This window comes from Pezoporus occidentalis, unplaced genomic scaffold (assembly GCF_034315485.1).
Source record: "Pezoporus occidentalis ecotype Australia unplaced genomic scaffold, CSIRO_AGI_Poc_V1 ctg24, whole genome shotgun sequence".
In the NCBI taxonomy this organism is placed as follows: Eukaryota; Metazoa; Chordata; class Aves; order Psittaciformes; family Psittacidae; genus Pezoporus; species Pezoporus occidentalis.
This window is the reverse complement of record NW_026914285.1, coordinates 8,000,898-8,028,807: the sequence shown is the minus strand read 5'-3', so window position 1 is coordinate 8,028,807 and position 27,910 is coordinate 8,000,898. Positions and strand designations below refer to the sequence as shown.

Here is a 27,910-nt window from a genome sequence, read left to right as displayed (position 1 = left end):
TGTCACACCCTGGTTTAGTACACAAAAATACACAGCAAACAGATGAAAAAATAATCAGCATGAACGGACAGCAAAGAAAAAATTAGAGCTAACGTTAGTGAAAAGCACAGCCAGGCATACAACACAGCTAGTGGCAAGGCCGTTCTTTATCTGCCTAGAGAACAAACTTGAACTCCTGGCGCAAGATGCAAAGCTGCAATTACTATAAAAGCATAAACAACACAGAACAGCAGTCCTAAGTGAGGTACAACCACTGAAGGACACATTCTATTCAGAAAAGATCAAAACAAAGATTAAAGCGGTAGATCAAGCAAGGAAAAGATGTGGGAGCCATGCTGCACCCCTGCAATAAACAGCTTGCATATGACAGATGAGTGCAATCAGGATGTCCGGAAACTGAGCAACAGAAGTGTGAGGACTCTGGACACCTGCCTGGAAGCTCAGACCCAGACAAGGGTGGGGAGGGATTGGTCTAGGGAAAGCTGGACATGGGACAGCACTAGGCAGGAACAGAGGTTTCTGTAACTACAACAGTATGATTTTCCCAATATAGAATAAGGAAGAAGTGGGAGAAAGCCAGGTGCTGCTCAATGTGATAATAGTTTTGCTTTTCCATCAAAGACTGATTGAACAAAAAGGCATGAAACAGATTTGGCAAATAGCAAGAAAGTTGTAATAGGCAAGTCACCAAAAATAAATTCGGGGGAGAGATCAAAATTGACTCAGTCCGAGTTAAAAATAACACCCCATACTGAAAACACATCTTTAATTAGCTTTTTAACTGGGTATAAGCCAAGGAACTAGCAACTTCACCTGATGTGAACATGAAGCCCAGGGACTTGGATGCAGAGCCAGCAGCGACTTTTAAAGTCAAAGTGATGCTAGTGTCTCTTCTGTTCCAAAATAAACCTTTCTTCAAAGAATCTAAATTCCACAGTATAATTTTTTTAAGAGAAAAATTTAAACTCAGTGATTTCTTTGATCTTAAATGTTAAAGAAACTGAACTGAAAACTCAAGCAATGCAAGTACCGTATAAATACCAAGTTACAGTTAAATTAACTCAGTCTCAACACTGAACTTAGCCAAATTTAATTTAGAGAGTTGATACTCTTGATTTCTAAAAAGAACTCTAGAAGGTGTCTTGTAAATCTGAAGTAAACAGAAACCAAAACCTCCTTGATTCAGGGCAATTTCAACGTTTTGTTACTAGAAAAAGTTACTGTAGCAATTGGCCACAACTTCAGAATCAATTAAACACTGTTCTTAAAACTCCATTGAGAAATGTACCCTCTTCCTCTCAACCACAATAAATTATAATACCGACTTCAGCTAAAGTCTACTTATCAGGAACTTGCAAAGACCAGGCTTACCAGACACTATGAGTAAGTTGTGTCCCTCTCATCATGCCTTTTAGATGTGAATTCATGTTATCAGGTTTACTTTATACATTCATTAAGCCTAAATAATCAAGAGTGGAAAGAAGGGGGTGGGGGGGAAGCAGCCTTAGCAAAACACACATGGGGAGTTATTTTCAAACACCTTTTCTCCCGGCCTTTGAAACGCATGCACATACGCACTCATACACAATTCCTATTGTTTCCACGCTTGGTCTGTTTCAGCTGAAACACAGAAGATATGCCACTGAACAAAAGGATGGCAACAGGAGCAGGAAAAGGCAAAGGTGAGAGGAAAAGAAGCCTTCTCCAATCTTGTGATACAGAAGCTGGAACCACAGTCCCAAAGCCAGAGCTTCTTTCACCAACTCAGTACTTCTCACTCCTAAACCTCTTCCTGAGCACATTGTGAGGGATACATGGTTGCAGTTCGCTAATTCAGGTCATCAATTCCTCTACCCAAACAATGAGCTGCTAGCTCTGACTTCTCCAAATTTCCCTTCATTTGGACTGCAAGTGCCCGGCCTCACAGATCCACCTTCAGAAGACCCTGACATAAGGAAAGGAACATATAAAGCCTAGACTTAACTGCACAGTCAAGACTAATCAAGATTTGCACTGTCATCCTTAGACAAGTTTAAAAGAGAAATCCAGTGCCTAACAGTGCTTTTAGAAATACTGAGGATTTTTACCACCACAGTGGTTAGAAGTTGCTCTTTCTTCCTCCGCATATTCCAGTATTACAGTTGACTGTTACAGTTTACTGCTTTCTTGAGAAAGCTGGTTATGCATCCTCTGGGTAAGAGGTTTTGTGGTGCAATTTTACATAGTAAGATGTTCACTATGATGTAATTCCCATGAAAACAAACTGTGGATGAAAAATAACACATCCAACAAGTTCAAGTGGCATACAAGAATTAAGTTGGCACTTAAAATTTGGAAGCTTACTTCTCAAGAATGTCACCTATACTATGGAATTTATCAAGACTAATTTTAAGTAAGAATTTTAATTCTTAGCAATATCTCAAATATGTTCTTTCTTTCAATCTCTCCCCTCTAACTCAGCCTTATTTCCATCTCCACACTCTGTGCATGGCTTCCCTACTATTTTCTCTCATCAGCTTATTTTAAGCTTTTCCATTCACCCACGTACTTAACACCAGCTTGGAAGACTTACTGTCAGAAAGGGCCCGAGAGTGATGGCTGCTATTTCCAAGGGAAACTGAAGCCCATCAACCCCTTACCCCAAGTGTTTGACAGGAAAAGGTTGCCTGAACGCAGAGCTCCTCACCCCTTCAGCTGCCTGGCACCTCCATTCACTAGCTTCTCTGTAAGTCAGGGAAGCAACATGAATCAAATCACTGTCACACTGCTGTTACTATTTGGTTCCCTGGATGCTGCAGGGATAAAGTCAGTGGTATTACCAAGGAGAAGGGTTTTGGTGTGTTGTGAAGGGTATGCATGACTGGAGCTCACAACCCAAGTCACCTCCTTGACGCATGATACTGAGCCTGGTACTTTTCCCACAGGGAATAACCCCTTGTTCAACATGGCACACGTGAACGCAGCTCCAAACAAACAGAGGTTCTTCCAGTGTAAATTGTTTTGGGCACATTCAGCATTTTCAAATCAGCTTGTACACACCTCTGTAGCTGGGGGAAATCTCAATAGCAGCAAAGGAAAAGGGCACTGCTTGGCTTCCAGAAGACAAACACTACTTTGAGTCACAGCTATAAAGGCCAAACACAGTTAATTTTTATGCTCTCCAGGTTGGAGGATTCCAGCCTTGGAGCATGAGCAATAGTCCAGCCTTTGGAGTAACATTGTCTAAAGTATCCATTGTGGCAGTCAGGTGTCAGGATACATCCCAGCCAAGTCCCAGTACTCCACAGGATGTACCAACTAGCACCATCCAGACTAATCTAAGCCAATGAAAAGCTCCCTTCAGTGAAAAATATCTTCTAAGGACTACAGATCTGGTTCTTAACACGTAACTGTTACACACATCACGCTTAATTCTATAGAATAACAAAGAGTCAGGCCTAAGAAAAAGCTGACCGTGGTTAGCAAGAAAAAATTAAAAAATAAATGAATAAAAAACTCAACCCAAACCAAAACCAACCCACACACACACAAAAAACAAACAAAAAAAAAAACCCCAGACTTTCCAAAGAGCGTGGTGAGAACAGCAGCCACAATTTTTAAATCCTCACACTTTTGCAGAAAAGTAACTACCTTTGGCTCCAAACCAAATGAATAGTGTTTAAGATGGAAGTCACACTGGTTTTACCAACTGGTATGCAGAAGTGAAAGTGAACCTTGGCAATTTCTTGCTCAAATTCTCCTGTATACTACAGCACGCATACAGGGATACTCAAAGCTAATTTACAAAACTAGTTTCAAGGTTCAGTATTAAAAAGAGTTGCTAACAAATTCAAGTTACCTCACAACCATGAAGCCAAATCATCACCTTATTCCTGTAAGTCTACAAACACATTCAAAAAAGTAAAATCAAAAAAGCCAATTCCTAAATAGAACCCAGTTTTTGCTAGACAGGGAGGAAGAAAGCAGAGAGCTGAAACCTCCTGGCTTGTTCACTTTCCTGGTGCAAGAACATGCACAGGGCAAACTGGGACAGCCACATCCAAGGAGGGAGAATTCACTTGAGAGCCAGCAGGCAAAGAGTACTCATTACCACCACCTCCTTGGGTTTTTTCAGTGAACCCTCAAAATAAATGCTGCTGCAGCATTCATTGAACCCACCCACAGCTTGCCTGGGCCAGGACTCCATACCCAAAACCACTCTCAAACATCAGTGAATTGGGGACTGACAGTCTTTACTAATACAAACTGAAGCAGCTGGTGACAAAGAGGCTTCCTGAACCTCTTTTAAAATCAATGAAATGGAAAGCCGCTCACTGACTAATCACCTAATAGACTAATTAGCCAATTAATTAACAGCTAACTAATGAAAACACAGGAGTCCCATTTCCTCCTGGAAATCGCAAATCCAAACCAAGTCTGCAGGCAGAAAAACTGCTTATTTTTCTATCCCAAATCCAAAGTTTCCTCTCCAAAGCCATTTTTTTATCCATTCCTTCAAACAGCAAAGCTTCCACTTTTATTTTGCAACACAGCAGCAAACAAAGATAATGCCAAGAATAACTTTGATGAATGCAACATTTCCTCTGTTGCTGAAAAGCTGGGTTTAAGGTCTTTCTCACTGTTTTTGCTAGCATCCTGTATCTAGAAGTACATTTTAATTCCCAATGCACAGGTGATTTAACACCAGGCCTGCCGCTGGACAATGAATAAGGCATGATTCACACCACGCTTTCCATGGCTGTTGGTTCAAAGATGTTCTTATGGGGGAACAGGTACAACAGGGAGAAGGTAGTGGAAGACTCATGTTCTTTGCTTACATGTGTCAAGGTTTTAATCTTTTTCAAACAGTGAAAAGGTACCCTTCCCTCCCCAAAGGCTAAGCACCGACCACTATAAGTTCTTCCTACAAGGGAAAAGACAGCATCACACACATTCTCAGAGCATGACTGCTGGCACAGGCTTCTCTGAGGACTTGGGCACCAGGACCGATTTCTAGATCACAGTGAGAAATAAAACACAAGACAGACACTGAGGCATTCAAGCTGGGGCAGCCCCAGAGAGACAGCAAAGTACAACTGGAGGTATTTAAAGACACTCCGCAACTAAGAAGGTGCCTGTCCTATTCAAGGTTGCTCAGGCAGCAGCTGAACAGGGTATTTAAAGAAGAGGGTAGCGGAGAAGGAAGAAAAAACTAAATCATAATTTTGCACAATAACCAGCAAGGCTGCCCTGCTAAATGAGGGTTCACTCCTATTTTGTTTTGCATGCAAGCTGCTGCTCTCCAGGGCGCTTCAGCTAACCTTGCCCTGCCAGCTTCAGTGTGTAGAAAGATTAGTCCAGCCTACCCCAGTCCCACCTTCCCAGAACATAAACTGGCCTCAGATTTTTTGCAGACAAACGCTGCACCCATATTTTGGATTCCCTAAGTTCTTCTTGCAGCTTTAAAGAATCTAGTTTGCTCGGGTGGGTTTCCTACCCAGATACCCACACCCTGCTTCAAGAGGTACGCCTTTTAATAATGGGGGAAAATGGAAAGTATCTTTATACATAGGGATGTGAGGCTTACTATAAAAGTAAGAACAGCTATGACAGTTAGAGACAGGCTCTCCAAAATAGCTTCACAAATATCTATTCTGTTGTTGTTTGGATTTTCTCTATTTTTATTGAAACTTTGTACAGAAGTTTTAAACATTTCCATACAATACTTTTAGACAGGACAAAATGCCATGGTAAAGGAATGTAAACTGCAAGAAACACAGTCTGAAGTATCCAAATACTCTCTAATAAGAGTTTTAGTTTGAAGACTAATGCAGTAGGCAAAATAATATGCATACAGTATACAAAGAACAGTATACACAGGGCCAGCAATGCTAACTATGAAATTTTTGCATCAGATTTACTTCAAAGATTTATAGCAATATGATAATTCTATACACTAGACCAAAATTAATTTATCATACATTGTTTCTATGACAAAAAGCTTGTCATTAAGGACAGTAGCAACTTACAATATACTTAAGCTGTATTAATCTCAGTAACACTTCTAAATCTATATTCCTACTACAGTAATTTTTTTCAGTATATTGTCTTATAAGATCTTAACAGACCTTTGAATAACACTTTACCAAAAGAGACCTGGATCCATTACAGCGATCTTATCTACATGCCCATTTGGCTTATTAAAACAAAAACAAACCAACCAAAACACAAGAGACAAGGAAAAAATGCAGGTTTCAAATGCTCTATGATATCATTTGGTTTTGGTCTGAAATTAGTTTAGTTGGTTAAAAAAAAAAACAAAACAAAAAAAAAACACAAAACAAAAAAAACAACACCAAAAAGGCAGTTCATTAACTGGTATTTTATATAAAATCTGCAGAAAAATACAACAGCAACAAAAAATAAAAGTACTTCACAGATACCTAAAAAAACATTATATCAGAGATAAAGGTAAAGCAGCATCACTCTGACACTGTGCTTTAAAAATAAGATGAATGAAGAGACTGCTCTAGTGATATTAGAAAATTTGCTTTCTTCTTGAAGAAGAAGACTACTAACATTTTGCACAGCAACTATTTTTATAACCACCTCATTTAAAAACGTGTATTCATAGACACAGAGAATTGTCATATCATTACCATTTTTGCTCAAAGTGTCTGACTTTACACAGTGAAACTGATAATGCTAAGTGTCACCAGATGTCACTATATCATGAATATTAGAAGAGAAGCAAATGCCTTTAAACCAACACCATAAAAGAAACAACAGAAAGTGTTTTGTAAACAAAACAAACCACATTGCAAAACAAGAGAGTTCAGAGATCTCACAGTGAAATCAGAAATCCTAATTATATATGTTTACATTCTAGGACTACTCTTTACCTTAGGCCAATTAAAGCACATTAAACCATTTAATTATATACAAACATTTTCTTAAAAAAAAAATTTAAACCATTGCACACACATCTGCTTTTTAACACCACATAACAAGGTTAGTTTTATTTTCAAAACAATTACATTTAAGGGCACAGAACATACAGAATACCAAATTAACAGATGAGTATTTTGCTTCACTGTACATGCTAAATCCAAAGATTTCCTCAAGAAAGCCAGAGCTTAGCAACTCCAACTTCTTCCATGCATCCTGTTCTCTGAAAGGGAGCATCTCCCAACACCTCCTTTATCTTAGGATTTAAAAAAATATATATATAAAAAAAATAAAGCTGTAAGTTTTAAAGTTGTAAGCATCTTCTGCTTTAAGTGCTCGCACAGAGATCCTTTGATGGCTCTCCCCACTACACTGTAACCTTGTGGGAAATCCTTTCCACTACTCAGTTACAGTACGCTCATGACTTGCATCAGAACTTTCATGCTGGACCTTCTGGGATTAGGGTGGAAAGGGGAACACAGAAGTGGAGAAGTAGAAAATACACAAGCGGTATACTGAAGGCCATTTTAACTTCTTACAATCTCTCACTGTTTCCTTTCAGGTTCTAGTAAAAGCTAACAGGAAAAAAAAAACAAAACAAAAAAAAACCCAACCTAAACTTTGGCAGAGAATAGCATCAAATCAGTCCTTTAGAAAAAAGTTAAATAAGAACAGCCTCCCAAAGCTTCTCAAGAAGCCTCTCTTTCAAATAAAAGGCTTCTAACAAATTTCTGGGAGAAAATTCAAATAACAGAAAAATAAGTTAAGGAAAGTAACAAAAAAAGGTGTCACTCCAAAATAAGTTTTTCAAGACATAATTCTAAGCTCAAGGCAATAAATAAACCAGCTGCTACAAGACAGACGCATGTGTCCTCCTGGATCTGACCCTGCATGACTAGCCAGTCCCACCAAGGAGGCAGCCAGGCATTAGAATTCATGAAATTGATTGTCCATTATGGGAGACACTTTGTAGTTTTACTGGACCAAAAAGTTGGTCTTCATACCGAAACATTAACCTGGATTAACATCTCTTCCATGTAGATCATAATCAGAAGATGAGCAAAGGCATGTTTACGCTATAAAAAAAAAAAATCCTCAAGCAACTTCTTAAGCTAAGGTCCATAACACAGGGCAAGGTACTTGCTTACCAAAAGACAGTTTGCTTGAAACTTTACATATATATATTTTCATATATATATATATATATATGGGGTTTTTTTCTATTAAAGGCATTTTATTAAGTGGTTATACTCAGCAAAAAACATTAGCAAGTTCTATAACACCTAAGACATGAAAACAGCAAGACTGAAGAGGCTGGCATTAGGCAGAGAGTAGCATAGAAACATTTTTAAATGACTGAAAAAGCACTGGAGAAATAATTTGCTTAAAAGCTTCCTCACAATAATAGGTCTAAAGATGGGGGGGATGCAAAGTATTAAGATCCTGACTGACTGCCAATTGCCACTGTGATTAATGCAGCAACTTGTTACTTTAGCAAAAGTAAGAAGACATTAACTGGAAGATGGAGTATCTTGGATTCAACAGCAAAGGTTGCACTGTAACATTTATGAAGGAGTGTTGACTCCCTACCGCTGTCAAAGGATAACTTCACCATGGATCTGACTGCAGTTACACTGAACAGGATACTGGCATCCTGTATGTTAACTCTTTAAACAGTATTCTCTTTTAAAAAAAGCAAATGACTTGAGGGAGCAGAGAGGAGGATAAACAAGCTGGGAAAAGCCATTATAAGCAACCCACTCCTCAGGCGGCTATAAAAGCCATGCCTTCAGCTTCATGACCATGTAAGGCACCCTGGGAAAAAAGCAAGCGCAGATGAAGCACCAGCAGCCAAGCATAAGGGTCCCTGAGCTAACCTGGCTTCACAGGTTAGGTGGCAATGCATTTGTTAGTACTGAGAGCAGAAAGAACTGGTCTAGAAAATCCAAGTACCAGCTGCTAAAAGAAAGACATGCCAAGTTACTAAGGGACAGTGCCTGCTACATGAGTCTCTTTTCCTGTGCCAAATTAGGCGTATTCGCCAGATCCCAGCCTTCTCAAGAAGATATTGTTGGACTGAGACTTATCTTTACCCTCCACAAGTTATTTTTCGTCCCACTAAAATCAATTGCCCTAGGTTACTTTATCCAGCATAGGAAAAAAAAAATAAAATAATAATCAACTGTGTTTTACAGCTTTCTAACAGTACTGTCCTTCCCGACTCAGCCTACTAATGAAGCAACTTGAGATGCCACTACCCATTTCACATACTTTACCATTACAAACAATTTAAAATACTTTTTCTGAATGAAGCCAGCCACACAAACCGTAAGACAATGTGTCTTGTCACACTGCTGTTAACACCAAGACAAGTATGGCAACTCTCCTCTTCTACATATATTGCAACTGCACTCCTACACTTATTCCAGTATTTCCAGTTAAGAACAGTCTGCTTTCCAGCAGCAACAACTGAAAGCTAAGAAAGGCAGGGCATCTTGGCCTCTGTTTAAAGTCTTGGAATGACCGGGATTCAGTTGATTTAAAAATAAACACCAAAATGAACAAACAAACACCCCCCCCCCCCCCCCAAAAAAAACACACCAAAGAAAACCCCCCCAAAAATGGAAGTTAGTAATTTTATCTGAAAATATGTATTATACATGATACTACTAAAAGCTATTTGGACAGCCTGCAGCTTACAGCACCACTGTACTGGAAAGCAAATTTTCTCCAGCAGACAAAGGCAGAATGCACCCGAATTCCATCGCAACATAACCATTTCACCCATAGGGATTGGTTCTTTTGTATGTGCCAAGGAAACATTGCTGGAACCTTGAATCAATGCTGCTGAAGAATCAGCATGGTCCCTCAGACCGTGTTTCTGGCCTAGCCAGGTCATGCTCTCACAAATCCCCAGACAACTTCTGGAGCAAAGACAACTAGAGGAATCATTTTCACAGGAAGCCTGAATATGACTATTCCGTCATGGAGGATAAGGGAGTTTACTACCACAAGTGCAGCCACACACTGTCAACTGGCCTCTGCACCCAAAAACAGGTCCTGACTTGGTTTAGTGTAAGGGCAAGAACACCACGGACAGCAACACATTCTCCTGCTTTACCAAGGAGAAGTGGACCTTGTGGTCTGCTGAGCTCCACCAACCTACTGCACACACATCCTCCACACCTGGAAACCATTCATCCCTGCCTTGGGCATCCAACCTTCAGAAGAAAAGAATCTCAGCATCTCTACACCTACTGAGCACCTGTGATCGCCTGGGAAAAGTTTCACTTTTATCTGAAGGATCGTGTGCAGACCTCAATTGCTGACACAGATTACAATTGCACATGCTCCTTATCTCCTGACACAGAATCCCTCAGGAGTCATTCCTTAAGGAAAAAAAACAAAAGTCTGATAGGTAGAAAGAGGAAGTGGGAAAAGACATGAGGCAAAAGGACTCTGGAAAATAAGGACCACTTCCAGTACCTTCCCTCAGTTCCCCTGCCTCTTGTCTTCCCACTTGGTTTTCTTCCCTTAGACTCAGCGTGCAGCAATGGTAGGGATGCACAGTGTTGCCCTTCTAAAATGGTAGGGCTGCAAAGTATTGTCCTGTTGAAAGGCAGCATATTGCCCTTCTACACATACACAGCAGAGAATTTATTTTACAGTGTGCTTACCAAACTGAAGACATGCCAAGTCGCACAGTTCTTTTCCTCATGCGGTAGAACCTATGCAGAGATTTTTTTCTTCTAGAAAGAGGCTAACCCTAATTGTGTGCTAAAGGTTTGGACATTGAGGAGGCTGGATAAAGGCTCTTGTATTTCAACATACTACAAAACCTAACCAAAGAGTATCTCTTTTTTTCCTTTCCCCCTTCTCCTCCATTGTCCGTCTGTCATCTCCAGGATTTTTGGTTTGGTTTTTCTTTTTTGTCTTTTTTTTTTTAAATACAGCAACTTTTCAGTAATGGAATTTACAGTGGATATTCTTACAGAGGAAAAAAGACAGAAAGCTACTAACAGCTATCAAGGTTTAAGTGCTACAAGATGAGACAAAATATCTTTCTGTTGTTACTATGAGAGAAATGAGAAACTAAAAACACAAAAAACAAAACACAACTAACAAAACCTAAAAGCAGTGAACAAAATTAAAGAGTGCCAAGTTGGCCAAGGTGATTTAGCTATGTTACAAAGAACAACTACACCATGATGTGCATCGCAGCCCTACATTTAAAAATCTTTCAACACAGCTTTAATCATTTAGATTTTATACATCAGCAAATGATACGTTATCTTAATGCTGATTGAGCTATGTAACTGCCTGACTTCAAACGCAGCCACCTTTGGTATATTTATACACATGTACATGGAAAAGACAAAAGGTTAGTACTGCAAATAGGAAAAAAAAAGGAAAAAGTCAAAAGGGGGAAAAGACGACACAACAGGCTCTGCTTTCAGCAGAGATAGGACAACATATCTCAAATGGTCTCTAAATAGGCTAAAATTGAGTTGATCTTACAATTATAGCGTAAACAATGCCTGGGTTGCAGTTGTGTTATTTGAAAAGAAAAAAAAATTAAAACAAAACAAAAAAATCTCTAGAGACCTTCTGTATGTTTAGCCATACCCTTAAAAGTTTACTATTCACTCACAAAGAGAAATAGACAAACATGAATATTCCAAGCGAACAGACACAGACCAGTCCAGTATTTAGTAATAGTTTAACTTTTGGAGTCTCTTCCAGCATTTGTAAACAAACAGTCTCTTCCTCCATCTCCCGAACAGCTCTCTTGTTCATGTTTTTACTTTTAAAGCCACAGAACCAATCTATGAATTTCAAATGTCTCTCTCTCTCATCAGTCTCTTCCTCATGCTTTTTCTCCCCCATCAAAGCTGCTTGTCCATTCGAATAACAATCAACTGGTGTCTCGACTTCAGAGTGACTCACAGAAATCACCGGGTTGCTGTCATCTCTGCAAGTAACCAGAAGATTGATATCCTCCGGCTTAATATTTTTAATATTTTCTTCCGATTTGCCGTTTGGAATTATATGGTTAGCGTTTTCATTGCACTTGAGGATGCTCTTTTCTTGCACTTTGTACAGCTCCCCCTTTGTAGCGCTCTCTTTCACATTCCTGTTTTTCACAGCCCAGAAAGTGGTTGTCCGAACCTGCTCCTTCGTAGGTGGAGGTGTGAGGAGGCTTACTACAAAGGTCACAATCCCAGTGATCCAGAACAGAGTTGTCGCAACATACATGTAATGGATGTTTTTGATAAAGCTTGGCCTAGTATCTGGCTGGTTACACTCAGGAGCACGATAGATAAATGCCAGTATCAACCGGATCGCTCCAAGAACAAACCCAGCCATTCCACCATAGAAAGCCCCTTGCTCATTGCAGCGTTTCCAAAAGATACCCATAAGAAACAGAGCAGCTACTGGTGGGGTCAAGTAGTCTGCTACCTCTTGGATATAAAGGTACATCTGACCACCTTGCATTTCTACAATTATCGGGACCCAGGCAATGCTTATAACTACCATGAACGCGACAAAGACTCTTCCTACAACCATCAGTTCTCTAGACGTTGCGCTCTTCCGAATGAGCTTGTAGACATCGAGTGTGAATATGGTGCTGGCACTGTTGAATATAGAGTCCAAGTCACTCATCAGTGCAGCAATCATCACAGCCATCATTAGTCCTCTCAGACCAACCGGCACAAGTTTCATCACCAAACGTGGGTAGGCAATGTTAGAGCATCCCGCTCTGCTCCCGCAGACTTGAAAACAGTGTTCCGGGTTAATGCAGGCGATATCATCTGCAAACAGTATTCGTGAAATCATTCCTGGGACAACTATAATAAACATCGGCAGCAACTTCAAGAAGCCTGCCATCAGAGTGGATCCTTTGGCATGAGCAATGTTTTTTGCAGCTAAAACTCTCTGAACTATGACTTGATCGGCACACCAGTACCAGACAGAAGCTGGAGTCTGTCCCAACAGAAATCCAGGCCAGGGAATATCTTCATCTGTTGGCTCACGCAACATTTTAAGAGCATCAGGCTTTGGGTCAACATTGCAGGAATTGGTATTGGAAATGTTGTAGGTTAACAAGATAGACGTAATATTTGGCGACGCTAACATGTACCTTCTTTTAACTTCTTCAAACCCACCAACCTCCATAATACTTATGATCATAAGTGTGAGGGCACCAATAATCATAAGCAGAGCTTGAAGCGTGTCTGTGTAGATGACAGCCACAAGACCTCCAGTCACAGTCAACAGCGCGGTCATTCCAATAAGGAGGATAACTGACAAATAGAGGTTCCACCCCAGCGATTCTTGAATAAAAAGTGCCCCTGAATACAAGTCAACTGAGAGTTTGGTGAAGATATAAAGAATTAGAGACAATGCTGCAAAATATATTTGAATTCTATGCCCTCCAAAACGCTTGGACAAGTATTCAGGCATGGTGTATACTCCCGACCGGATGTAGACTGGGACGAAGACCCATCCTAAAAGCTGCAAAAGCATTAAGGCGTTGAATTCCCATGCACCTACTGCAAATCCACTCGCCGCTCCGGATCCTGCGAGCCCAATGAAATGTTCGCTTCCAATATTGCTCACAAATAAAGATGCACCAATAGCTACCCAGGTCATAGAACGCCCTGCCAAAAAGTAGCCACTTACGGTGCTCCGATTGTATTTCCACATGGCAAAAAAACCTATGCACATTACAAGCACGAAGTACAGCACCACAATGGCAATGTCTGCTGTTTCCAAAGAAGCCCTCATTTTTGTAAACAAAATGCCTTCGCACAGCTGATGTCCACTTCTCGCCCCCCAGCAAATGTCTTTTAAGCAACACGTGAACCAGTTAACATATATCAACACTGTGGATCAAATTCTTTGTCCCTTGGTTTGCTGTCCTGATGCTGGTGGTTGTGGTACATTTACTTTCTCCGCTTCTCAAATGGAAATTTGGAACTTAGCACGCACTTTTAATCCACATTCCACAAGAGCATCAGCCTTAACTCAGTTGATGTAGGAGAAATTCTTAGTTGCAGCTAAGTTTAGTGAGGCCTACTGTACCAACCCTGCAAGGCAGCAAAGACAAAAGACAAAGATTGAATTAGAGAAGAATTTCATGAAGTAATGAGAAAAAATTTGAAGTCGAGTAAAACAATGACTGAACACCACAGATTTTTTCCCCCTTATATTTTCTGCTGTATTTATGCAATCCATAACAGACATAATTAAATAGTTGTAGAACTAAACAGCAATGCCTTTTGCTAGTCAACTTTAATGTTTACAAGTACTTTAAGGGACGCAGCAATTCTGGAGTATAAAATGACCCAAATTCCCCACAAGGCAAGGAACAGAAATATATTTCATTTTTCTTTAGAGTCTCACAAGTCTACTTCACAAGTCATTAAATAGCCCTTCCTCTTTCAAGCAATCTTAGGGAAATAAAAACCAAACAAAAAACAGCCACTAAGGAGCATTAACCTGGCTAGTCATTTTTTGTATTGCTCTAGCACTGCATCCCACAAATCTTCATAGATCCTGGCATCACATGCATGCATTTGAGATACCAGCTGGCTGCTAGAGCTAAAAATCAAAGTGAAGTTGCAATACTGTCAAAAACACAATGTATATCTAAGATCAGCTGAAAAAAAAAAATAAAAATTCAAGGTTATTCAGATGAGCTTGGACCTGTCTGGAGTACAGATGACTTACATTTTACTCTGAAAGCTCTTCATACAATATCCCATGTAATCTAGGTGAAGAAAAAGTCCCATTCAAACAAAGGGCAAAATCAAAACAATGCCTGACATCTGGCTTAAGGGTATTTGTCTGCTGTGAGCATTTTGATGTTCACGCCTGCATGGTTTCAGCATTTCTGGGGAGCACCCTACGCACATGGGAGAGAACCGGATAGATTTTGTAGCAGTCACAGTTGCTAGGATGCCAGGAAACAGTTCCCAGCATTAACTATGTGTATCCAAGCACTAATTGGATCACTAACATCAGAGGTAGAGAGTTTCGAGGCAAAGCATACCCTGCCACTCTAGTCCTGCACCCTCAATCACACCCAATTCTACCAAAGCATGTCAGGAAACAGGCACTCACTTCAGCAAGTAGGTCTGAAGTGCTCAAAGGATGGAAAGGGATAATATGACTTGCTAGCAGACAACCAAACAGGTTGGAGAGGAAGAGGCACTGAAGAGCTGCACAGTAGGTCCTGCTTCTGCTATGAAGACAGGATAATCCTATCTCCTTCTACATGTTGGGAAGTATACTCTACCTATACACACCTGTCCTGGCTGTATACACCCAAACCTTTATGGGTTTAGAGAGTGCTGGACATAAGATTTTTCTGCTTCCTACACCAAATGTGCACAACAATGGGAAGACCAAAGCAAAGAACTCATTTAGTCTAAAAATCAGAACTCAAACCTTTAGTATTCAAGATTATTACAGAAGATTACAGAAGAGTAAGGAACAGGGTCTGACTCCATTCCTCTTTCCCACCCACTGGTAAAAGTAATATAGGCACAAAAAATAAATAAAATAAAATCACTGCACTGGATCTTTTTTCTGACCATAAGGTCTGCCAGCCTTAGAAGTCTTACAAGCAACAGCTTCAGGCATCCCCCCTTCCACTTCAGTTGTAGAAGTGCTTTAGCACTATGTGGAAGCTCTCATTTCCTTATTAATTCATCTATGATTAACTAAAACAATCATGTAACATTCTAGTATTTGGGTGGGCTCTTGTTCAGCATCCCTGCAGCATATTCGTTATGTTAAAAAAAAAAAATAGAGAGCAAATAAAAACATTACAAATTCTCAGAGAGACCACAATAAAAACTAGTCAAGGTTGAAAATGCAGACATCCCCCCCCCACCTTACTTTGTGCATTACTAAAGGCAACAACAGTGCTGATGCAAGAATGTGCACTTCTCATTAAGAAAAATGTATTTTTGAAACAGCTTACAGCAAACCACAACTTCAGCCTTGAGAAATTCACATTCATGGTATTCATATAAGCGGGCTATTTTCAAGAATAGTTCAGAATCAAAAAAGATAACAAGGGTTCCCCACCACCACCACAAACCCACATGAGAATAGATATTCATTCTGCAGAAGTTATAGCCAATAAAGAGAGACTACAGAGACATGGCACAGCATGGACTGATTACAGTAGTGTGCTAAATTTATCATGCTCATAAGCCTCAAACCACAGATGTATTTTAAATCCTTACACAGAAGGATTCACATTTACCCTCATCCACAAATGAAGTGGTAGTTAAATGGTCTATTAGTTTAATCCAATACAAAGTTATGAACACTTCAGATCATATGACATGATCAGATACAAGTATAATGTACTATTCTTCGTTTTGAGCACTTTTGAGTGACACTTTAATAGTTCTGCATCTTTTACTATATTCAGCAAAGTTTTCAAATGCAACTACACTGCAATGTTTATATTTAAACTATAAGTATTTTAAAGAAAGGGGAAGATACTTTCCTCAAACTGGAAAGAAGGAAAAGTACCACATAGAAAAATCAGAGGAATAGGCAAACTATGGAAATAGTAATAATTGGTATTTTCCCTCTTCTATTCCTTAAGATCATCTAGTTCCAACCCCCCTGCCGTGGGCAGGGACACCTAACGCTAAATCATATCACCCAAGGCCTCGTCCAACCTGGCCTTGAACACTGCCAGGCATGGAGCATTCAAAACCTCCCTGGGCAACCCATTCCAGTGCCTCACCACCCTAACAGGAAAGAATTTCCTTCTTCTATCCAACCTAAACTTCCCCTTTTTAAGTTTTAACCCGTTACCCCTTGTCCTGTCACTACAGTCCCTAAAAAGAGTCCCTCTCCAGCATCCCTATAGGCCCCCTTCAGATACGGGACTGTTACTGGAAAATGTTAGACTTGAACTTTAGTTCACTTTCCACTATCTCCCCTGTATGTTAACCAATGACCTTGCAAAACTATATTATACTGTAACATACATAAATAAAAAAATATTTGTTAAAACTACATCTATTTGATACAAGAGGTACCAAGCAAATAGTAGAACTACTACAAGCATGTTATACCCCACCAAAAAGTGTGCAAGTATTAGATGCAGCTGCCCTTGAATAAATTGTGACATTTCTCAATTAGGATACTTTGCCAAACTACAATGGGCTCATTCTAACCCAGATAAACAATACATGAAGTTCTTGAGCATTTCCACCTCAAGGCACAGCCAGACCATGCATTTGAAATGATCAGCCTACAGGAACCTGAAACATCACCTTTGTAATCAACATCTGAATTTTGCAGGGTTCAGCTTGCTTGAGCAGGAAGGTGGAAAGTTTTCAGTAGCTGCTACAAATCTGCTGCACTGTCACTAAATTACTGTACTAAAGTAGCTTCTTGTACCAGTTTCTTATTAGACCTAATTCTAAAATAACCCTGGAACTTTTTTCATTACAAAAATGAGACTCGTCCCTCTGAACTTTCAGCAAGTTATGACCTCAAGTCTTAAGAAGGACTTTTGAGACGCCCCATGCGAGTTTAATCTCAAGTTATTAGAACAGCATTACATTGTGGCACTGACAGAAAACAAAAAAGACAGAAAGACTGCACTGCTGCCAAGGACTGATTTTTTTTTTCCCCTAAGGCTGTTTTCTGGCTGGATCATATCAAAGACACAAAACAATGTGCTTCCCTCTTGTCTGAAGATAGAGGGCTACAGCTCTGGTGAAACAATGCATATGTCTCTCCAATGGGCAGCCTGTCCTATAATAAAAAAAAGTCTCAAGCAATTCCCTGAAGAGATATCAGATAATGTGAACCAGATTTAGGGTGGGATTTTTAGGAGAAATTTTTATGACTGTTTTAAAGGAAAACTTTCTCCACAGTGCTTTTCTAATAAAACAGGTCTTTAAGCATGCCAGAATCTAACTGCTCCAGCCCTAAAGCAACTATTTTTTTTCTGCTTAGTGTATTTCTCTTCTCAGCAGATGGGAAGTTTCTCAGTTGACTTTCCTCTTCTTTTGCAGTTAAAAAAAAAAAAAAAATTCAGTCCCAATGGCAAACGTTTTAAGGGTTATTTTGAGGATGCAAATGCCCACATATCACACAGGAGCGTCCACTGCTACTATTTGTTAACAAATAAAATACATACTTAACTGTTTTCCTAGACTTCAAAGTAGTTTTGAGGTTCTTTCTTAGAAGCAACAGATTTCTTCTCCACCTCCTTCAAGCAGCGGTTATGTTAACTCATGCTGGTGACATGTTACCTATTGGACAACTCACTTGCATGGAAGAAATATACCCACATCGTCAGGCCCAACACCTACACAGAAAACAACAACAATCCAACAGTCTCTCATGCCTTGAGCAGGCCTGTACAACACCCAACCCCCTGAGTGTATTAGCTGGGCTGCTCCACAGCAGGCTACCTGCTACAGACACACAGGTGAGTTCCTACCTGCTCCACAGCAAACACAAGGCATTCTGAGGTAGCCTATCTCAGAGAGAAAAAAAAAGGAAAAAAATAAAGAGGAAAAAGCTTCATTCCATTTACTGCAGCACTCTAGAATACAAAAAAGGAGCACAAACGTTCTTCATGGAATAACCGATACAAATAACTGAACTGATAACAATAACTGAATAACTGATACTTGTCCTTATGTAATACACGCCCTTGAGAAAGCGGAGGCCATCCTTGCAGCTGCTGAATACGGCACTAAACATCCAGGACCACAGTTTCAAGACTTTCCCTTGTAAACCAGAAGCTAAGGAATAAAGCTGGGCAGGAATCCCACCTGAGACAAATAGCATATGTCACAGGAAGCAGGAAAGCTCAGAGGCACAAGTTGACCTGTAGCATCTAATAAATAACTTCAGTTAAGGGTCTGGACTGGCATTTCCAGGAGCTCAACAGGCTGAAGTAGAAAAGTACCATATTTACAAGTTACCCAAACCAGCGATGACCTGACTAACCTGTTTGCCACATGTGCTCTGCTGCATCAACACTTCTGCTGGCCTTCGAGAACACAGGTGCCCCAGAGGCAACTCTATAGATCATCACTAGCATAAAAGTTCAATCTGAGGTGCAAGGTTCAAGTCAGTCACTCAAAGGAGTTATGAACACACAGTGCACTTTTTTGTCTGAGGTATCAGGAATCACTCCAGTCCTGGTCTTCATTTAACTGCAGCATCAGAAAAAGAAGCTTGCTCCTCAACACATTCTTCTCGATCCTTTTCTAAAGGACTGCTGAAGGAGACATGAGACAAATAAGTAACCTCACAGCATGCAGTTCAGCAGAAGAAATAGAACACTGCATTTGCCAGTCAAAAATGTAATGCTACTATTACAGAAGCAGTTGCTGGAGCTCTGTAAGGCCAACTGAAGCTGAAGAGCACTGTGACCGTCAGTTTTAGAGCAGCAGATCAATGTAGTTGGTTTTGTTTTTAACCATTCTTCCCCCCCATCCCAAGTGTACATACCCATTTAGGTCTCCCACCAAGTCATAAATTAAAGAGAGGGAAAAAAAAAGGCAGAAAGAGGATGCAGCTTTATGGCAGTGCTCATTCAGCACTCTGTAAACACAACAGAAACTACAGTACTGTTGAACTGCAAAGCAAGAGGAAGCTCGCTTATTTTCTGAAACAAACATCACTAGCAGCATCTCAGCAAGCCACTTCTTGCCACTGCCTGTGGCATGCACATTTGAACAGTTTCTTTTGCTGTGAGTCAGTCCCCAACACTGTCAGGAATAATGGATTTATTTGCTTCCTCTGTTCTTCCAAAAAACTCCAAACAACTAAAGGGAAAAGGGGGGACTTAAGCTGGGGACAGAAGAAAGGAGATCGTTCCTTCTTATTTGTTTAAATAAACAGACACCAGAAAGACTATCTTCTCCGTGCCTACCAAGATATACTGTAGTTACCTTACTTGGGTCTTAAGAAAGACTAGTCCATCAGGTTAAGATAAACTATTAGTTTAAAGAAAACACGTAGGTAATTTTCTTCCCCTCGTCAGCCCAAAGAATCAGCTTGTTCACATGGGTGCCAGATGTTATCTGGGTTCTCTGAAGAAAGCAGAAAGTACAGCCACCACTCAGCATTGCTGAGGAACTGGGCTGCTCTTCCCTGGCAGGTAAACAGAATCATTCATGCCTCTGCCATAACTCAAGTAGATCACCACCAGAGGCTCAGATGCTCAAAGACGGGTTGCCACTGCAAGCAGCTCCATCCTTCAGCACAGGAACCATGCTTTCCTTTGCAACTGCAGATGACATTCTTCCTTCTACACAGGAACTGGAAGCAGAACAGGAGAGGGTACTGAGAAGGCACATGGTCAACAGTAACCAAGAGCACAACAGAGCAAACAGGGAAAGCAAGCCATTTAACAGAGGTGGGAAGAGGCGTCTCCTTCAGGAGATGGCAGTCAGGCAGAATTTCCCTGCCGGGTAAGTGTGCCAAGGCATCAGCTTGCAAACTAAGCTGGATCCTGCAGAGGGACACTGAGCTGAAAGACTGGAATTCCTTCTTGTGGCAACCTAAAGTTCAGAAGCACAATCATTTCACTGCCACTGGCAAGTACTATTTACCTAAATTAATTCAATGAATTACTTAGTCACTAAGAGCAACAGCAAGAGAATGGGTAAAACAAGCATAAACATGCAAGCATTTCATTTCTGTAGAGGATTTGGGACCATATATTAAGTGTTCCAAACATCAAGAACCAGCATTACCACCCTGTTAGAAGCACACCATCAGAAAATGTTGCAAAAACTCCACCACTACTGAAGATGAAGGTTTGCTTTAGCTGCAAGGTACAAAGATGTGATCCAGTTGGCGAGACCCTCCAAGACGACTAGTCTGCTGGGTGCTCCTGCACCTTCCTGATGATTTTAAGATCTCAAAACAAGATCTTGGCTATAAAACAAGTGGTGCTATCCTACAAGCTTTATAATTACCTATATTAAAAGCTAGCAAACATTGATTCTAATAGTCTCAAACACATCAACTCCACTGAACACATTCCCTTCCTGTATCCATGCTCTGCATGTACCTTTGTTTTTAATTATTATTCCATAGGTATTTGCATAACTGAAGCACAAGGGCTGGCTTGCAAGTGGGCAAACCAGGATTAAACAAAAACAAAACCAAAAAAAAAAGCAGGCTAGTTTCTATGTAGTTCCCCACAATTGTATTTCTAGGATTGATAACCTTCCTTTACACTATCTGCTTCTTTCCTTCCCATCTCTCAAAAGCAGTGACGCATTTTCTTTCATTTCCAGCACCAGTATTTGCACTAATGCTCCCATATTACAGGTCCTTGTCTCGTACAGATCTTACCTTACTTCCCATATTTTTACTTCCCATCTTCCCTGCTCCACTCCTCTATAATTAGTTATGTTTTGCAGATTTGTCCTGCCTTGTACTTTTCCCCCTTTCACCTTCTTATCAGCTCTTACACAGAATGCTGTACCAGAATGCTATACTAGTGATATTCCTCCTGATCCACTGGGCAGCCCAGTGACTCCTGCTGCCCTCGGATAAGCAGCACAGAGGCTAGTATATGCAGCTCTATCAACCAGCTGCTTCCACATAAGCAACAATTGCGAAAACTTGTAACAGAAGAGGCCTGGGCAGCTGTGCATCAAAGAATAATCTTGCTTTTTATCAGAGCAGGCTACTAAGTTACTAGATCAATAATCACCCACAACCAAAGTAATTCTGGGGTGGAAACTGCCAGCATTATGGCTCTGGAACAAGAGAATTGGAGAAATCAGCTCCTGAAAGAATACATAAAGAAAGCAAGAACCTTCATCATTACCAAACATGTATGATGCATTGGAAGAAATGAAACATACACATACATTCATATCTGAATTTAACAGCTGATTCTAAGCAATATGATTGATATCTTCAAAAAGTAGTCGCTTTTGAGGCTTTTTACAATAATGGAGAGCAATAATGCTATTTTATCACAACAAGTTCTCTCCCCCCCCCCCCTCCCCAACAGCTGAAGGACAGAATATGCTCGCATGCCAAAGTTTATATTATATCTCCCTGTTCACATACATGGTACATCCACATGTATACATATACACAGTGAACAAATTATGAGAGATACACAGCCAAGAGAGAAGAGCATGTTGTTAATTAGGCAACAGGAGCAAGAAGTCTTATCTGAAAGGTTAAGCTGCCATTTCCTTCCACGGAAGAGGGGCTAGCCAAATCCCACCCAAGTCTGCCAGCCCCATCATGGACACAAGGGCCTGCCCCTAGCCCTGCCTCAGCACTCAGGCTTGCAGCTCTATAACATAAGGAGCAAGAGTGGCAAAATTAATCAGGGCATCCCATTACCTACGCTTACCAAAGCACGCCACTCAATACACTGCAGAAGCCAGTGTAAACCAAGAGGCTTTCCAGTCCGTTATTCTTACCATCAGCTTAGTACTCACTTTGGACATCTTTGCCAAATTCACCTCACTGTCAGCTACCTGCTTAAGGGCTTAAGCTATCTTTCAGAAGAGAATAAACCTCTATCTCCCCCAAAACCAAAGCCAGGCACACATCCCACAGTTAGCAAAAACTTAGGAAAGGACCACTCTCAAGTCTTAAGATTAAAAAAAGGCAGACATCAACCAAGAGGGTATCATTCTGAAATGCTGTCTGCATAACACACTTAAAAATCCAGTTGTTCTTATGGAAATGCTTAAGGCAGAAAACAAAAAGCTGAATCCTACAAGCAGAGTCAATACTAGATCTTGCTGTCTTCCAGTCTTGTCTTCTAGAGTTCCAACTCTTTGGTCTTCTTCTCAGCACCAGCCCAAACACAAGGGTCCCTCCCTGCTAGGCATACTATTGTGAAGAGCAGCCTGTTTCAGCCAACTAAAAAAGTCAAAGGAAACAGCGGAAAACTTCTGTGTAATTTTAACCTGCTTAGTAAAGGAGAGAGGCAGGGAATATGTACGATTCAACTGCAGGAACAGGTACGTTCACCAAAAAATAAAACCAGTATCTGCCTGCTCACTGCCTTCTCATTCTGCCCCACTTCTTCCTAGCAACTACAATATCAAAAGCCCAATTGCTACAGCTGCCTACACAGCAATTAAGTGCAATATTCAAGATGTCAAGCAACACTACTGCCCAGTACTTCAGCTTTCCTAAAATAGCTAACAATTTCCACAGCAGGTAGGGAATTTTTGAAACAATCCACTCCAAAGGCAACAAACAGATGCTGAAGACAAGTTATGTTGTGTGAACATGCCAGTCAAACTGAGAGCCCAGATGCACTGAGGTGAGTGGATGGGTCCACTAGTCTAGTATTTACTGAAACAAGGTAATCAGGTTTTAGACTATGACACAGTACTATGTATTTGTCATCTGTTACAGGTGAAGTGGGGGAGAAGAGTATGTCACTAATAAAATATTGATACGCTTCATTTTTAGCAAATTACTCGAATATAAAGTGTTTTCAAACTGTCCATTCACTTCAGTTCTAGTTACAAAGTTGTTCTGTTGAAGACGGGTGTCCCCACTAGCAAGAGTCGAGCAGCACCAAGAGCAGCACGGAAATACCGCCACCTTCTCTTTCTGTCCTAGGTTCCCCAGGATGCCAAATTTTCTTGGAGGGTATCTCGCATTGCCGCCCTGTGGTCAGTCTGTAAAACAGCATCAGAGCAATAGGAAGCCATTTCCAGCTCTTCCTTCCCTTCCCTCCCCCCCTCCACACACTTCCTTCCCCCGGGCTCTCGAAAGCGTTTTGGCAGAACGAGAAGGGTAGGAAGAGGAAGCCTCTCTGAAAAGCTCTCTCCAGGCAGCCACAACTCCTGCTAATGCACTAGCGGGTCACTACCCTTTCCTGCTGAAGGTCCTGCCCTGCCACAGTCCCCCAGCTGAAAGCCAAAGATGACTCTCCTGGGAGAAAGACAGAAATAATTAGAAGTTCATCTTTTGCTATGAATAGTAAAGTTTAGAACATGAACAGCTGCGTCTTCATTTTGCACCTCTACCTTCACCACAACTGTGGTCTTTCACTCAGGCTCCAGAGGGTAGGCAACATGTTGTTTACATATGTCTGCACAAAACTGATAGCAAGTCTGCCATTAAACTCCCCAAGCTCACCCTACTATTTGTCATTTGCATGTTGGAGTTAAGAAAGCCACACACGTGGGCAAAATTCATTATTTCCACTCTAAGTTCCTGTCACTTCACTGGCCTCATACCTTTATTTTCTCAGAGCGTTTCCTCCATATACTCACACATGGAGGAACACACTCCAAGCCCTCACTGCGACTACTCTTTGAATACAGTGATACCACAGAGAAGTATGGGGTTTTATTTATTCTGCAGTGCTTTTTTATTTTTACATTTTTTCTTACTGTCTTCCTAAGAGTCACTGACTGGGGTCTCTGCTGATCAAGGACCCTGTCCACAGGCTCATACACTACCTACACAACAGGACAGAGAGTGCGCAGTTCTGACTTCAGAACAAAGTCACAAGCTCTTGTGACAACTACATGCAGACAACTGATGACAAAGTTGGAAAGTAAAAGTTTCTCCCTTTGCCGCTTTTCCCTACCCCCAAGCCTTTGGGTCTTGCATTTTTAAGACACAAAAGGAAAGCTGAAGAGTCTGCCAAGCAGACACTACAGCATCAGGCAGGACCAAGGGGTCATGCTTGCCCTGTGCCCATGCTGACGCTAGCTGTATAGGGAGATCAGCTGCACAGCAAGCTCCACAGCTCACAACAGAAACCACATGCAGGAACAGAATGAGGAGGAATCCTCAACTTGAACAAGCAGTTCTAAGGAACAGAGTTTATTAAAAAAAAAAAAAATTGAGGGATTTATTCTGCCTAGATCTATTAAAATGCCAAGGTAACTATTAAAAACAATTGTGGGTAAGGGAAACCCCACAGAATCACAAAGTTTGCCTCTGAAGAGAGCCGTGAAAGTCTACCAGACTGTAACTATGAGAAGGTTTGCACTCAAGCTGCCAGGGAGCTCACAGGAATTAGTGACAGCCCTGAAGGGCAATGAAGCTGAGCAGCAGCAGTTTACTTTTTTCTTCTCCCTGCAAAGCAGGGGAACTATCAGAGATGAGGAAGGATAACACAGACACCAACAGAGGAGTCAGCGCTTGCTCAAGCCTCAGCCTAAAGCAGGCACTGCAGCACACAGCCACCGCACAGAGGGACTGACACAGCCGGACAGTGAACACCTTGCCCGCGGTAGCTTCATTGAGAAACACTGGTGTCAAGAAGCAATACAATTTATTCAGGCCTGTACGTGATCTCCCCAACTTGTAAAGGAAGGAGTTATTTAGTCACTCCATAATTTCAGACTGGTTTATCAGCCACATATTCAGATCTCCCATGTTTTGGCTAACTGAAGTTAGCATTTCAGTTGAGATTATGCACTGCTAAGGGGGTCATTAAAGTAACCCCATTCCCAGGATTCAGCAGCACCATGAAGCATATAAGCACTACAGGATTTTTTTTCCAAGTGTTCTCATTACACAAGAGCAGCAGCAGTAGCAAGACACTGGAACACACAAAAAAAAAGCACCTAGACCTGGTGTACTGTCAACAGCAACAAAAAAAAAAAAGCATCTAGAATACAACAGGTGTAGGTTAAAAACAGCAGTACACCTGAACCAAAACTTAAGCAGTTTAACATAACCATGGAGCTAAAAGAACACCTTAAAATACATCTATCAGGAAAGACTATACTAGAGTTAAACTTCAGAGGAGAACATTGCAGATGTTAAAACCTGAGTGCATCCATGTTTATTAGAAGCATCTTGCAGCTAAAAGCTTAACCCTGAATGATCCTTTGCACCAGAAAGCACTCCCTAACATCCTTTCCGAGTAGTCAGTTCATTTGTATCTCGGCATTATGTCATATTTGCTACACTTTCTGCCCTACTCCGCATTTATAGAGTCTGCGTGGCATAATACATCTCCCACACTAACAGCATGTTCACAAAAAGCATCTCAACGCCTTACCTATGGCTCATACACTGATGGCTAGGGGTGTGGGGAAAAAGAAAAAATAATTACATGTTGACAACCCAAGTTCAAATGCATCATGTTTTGTCAGAGCAAATGCTGCTCTGCGAAGTGGTGCAGCAATGTCACCAGATTTTTTTCTCCCTGTTGCTGTATTTCTCCACTAGAGGACTCACCTGAGAAGTCTACTACAAGCTTCTGCAGTTAAACCAAGTTAAAAAAAAAACCAATCCCGACATGTGGATGGTACATGTAAAATGAATGGAAATGTACTAGTAGATGTAGCACATATAACACATGAAGACATGCTCCTATAACAACAAAAGAAATACGGCAAAGTTATTTAGCTTCCTGCTATTTTACAACAGATACACATGTTCATTTAAATGAAGATTAAATGCAAGAGCAAGCATGTCTGCACTGTGTCAGATGTGTCAGATCGGAAGGCTACAGACTAGCAGAAGTGCTGCTACATTCCAACACCAGCACTGCATATTAAGCTGGAAAGTAGCAGATAAAGGGTAGAGAAGGTGGCAAAGAAGACCTGGTATCAGCTATTATTTTCCAAATAAAGGGTCCCGTCTACACAGAGGTGCTTCTATTTTATTATTTCTATACACAAGTGCACACACCCCCTGCACAGATTCAGCTCTCGTAAAAAGAGCATCACATAACCTCACTCACACCACGGTTTATCATTATGCCACCAAAAACAGCGGCAACGGCTAGCAACCCTTGCCGTGGATGATACGGGGAGCCATATCAGCAGAGCTCAACTGGTGCTAGCAACGGCAGGGAAGTAAAAATAAGGAATAATTAATTCTCGAGACTCCTCTGGTACGGAGAGGGCCGGAGAGGCTGGAGCTGGCCTCCCGTGAGAGGAAGCTTGCCAGAGCAAGCCCTCGCTCTGCCCCACGGAGGCTCCCCGCAAGGCCTCGCAGAGGAGAGGGGACCTAGCATGGGGCTGCTGCGACCTAGCGAGGTGCCCAGCAAAGCCATAGCAGGTGCTGGGGGAGGGGGGGAGATGAGGCACTGGCACACGGCAATGGGAAGCGCTGGTGCTGCAGGAGGAGAGGGGGACTTGCCTGCACCAACGCATAGGGACAACGAAAGGGCTAAATTGACCTGCACCAGGCAAGGGGCAGGGAGGGAAGGGCGGGATAAGAGAGGGAGAAACGCATCGATTTCGCACAGCGGGGGATCTGCTTACCTGCGGACCAAACGGGAAGGGGGGAAAGAAGGTGACTGCGGCTCGAGGGCAGCTACTAAGCAAACTCTCCAAGGGAGTAGGGAGGAAAAAGAGAAAGGGGAGAGAAGGCAAAGAAAGACACATGGGGATCCAAGGCGCCTTGTGCGGCCCCGCTGCATGGCGCGGAGGGAGAGGCCAGGGAGGGCAGCGCTCGCCCCCGGGAAGGGACCGGCCGCGCAGTCCCGTGCTCCACCGGGCAGCACGCGGTGGCGAGAAAAGGCACCAAGGGGACGCCGGGGGCAGGGAGAAAGTGTCTGCCGGGTCCCACCTGGCTCCCTCCCCCCCCGTCTCCCCTCCCTCACTCACCCTCTGCATGACTTTCACGATCAAAGCCAGTTCATAGCGGGGCATCTTAGAGCTGGCTGTGGCGGAAGGAGCGGGGATGCGGCGGGTCAGAGAGTGGGGAAGAGGGGGCAGCGATGCAGAGAAGAGGGAAACCGGAGGAGGGAGGCGCGGTACGGGTAACGGCTCCTGCCCGCGCGGCTCCCGAGCTGCACAGACACCCAGGCGGGCGAGCGGGCGGCGCGGCTTAAAGGGCGCCGGCAGCTGCGCAGGCTCCGCCGCACCGCCCCCTCTCCGCGCCAAGCGCCGCCTCCGCCGTGCACACGCCCGCCCGCTGTGGGGCTGCCACCGCCCGGGTCCGGGGAGAAGGGGGGCCGGCCGGTAGGGAGGAAGGGAAAGGGAACGGGACACCAGCC

At 42.0% G+C, this 27,910-nt stretch overlaps 2 protein-coding genes across 2 annotated transcripts in view; both read right to left on the bottom strand.

The window, feature by feature from the left end:
• The window catches only part of MRPS6 (mitochondrial ribosomal protein S6), a 46,351-nt gene extending 18,510 nt beyond the window's left edge, over positions 1–27,841 (bottom strand). Inside the window, exon 1 of the mRNA XM_062622271.1 lies at positions 27,519–27,841. Coding sequence (XP_062478255.1) covers positions 27,519–27,563 — 45 coding nt within the window. The 5' untranslated portion in view covers positions 27,564–27,841. The remainder of the gene's footprint in view (positions 1–27,518) is intronic.
• On the bottom strand, positions 5,649–13,716 carry SLC5A3 (solute carrier family 5 member 3). The gene has a single exon (XM_062622270.1). The coding sequence runs from the start codon at positions 13,714–13,716 to the stop codon at positions 11,575–11,577; it is 2,142 nt and encodes a 713-aa protein (XP_062478254.1). The 3' UTR covers positions 5,649–11,574.
• Positions 27,842–27,910: the final 69 nt, after the last annotated feature.

Bases quoted from the DNA above. Each gene is read 5' to 3' on its own strand.
- SLC5A3 (XM_062622270.1), bottom strand. From the start codon at position 13,716: ATGAGGGCTTCTTTGGAAACAGCAGACATTGCCATTGTGGTGCTGTAC.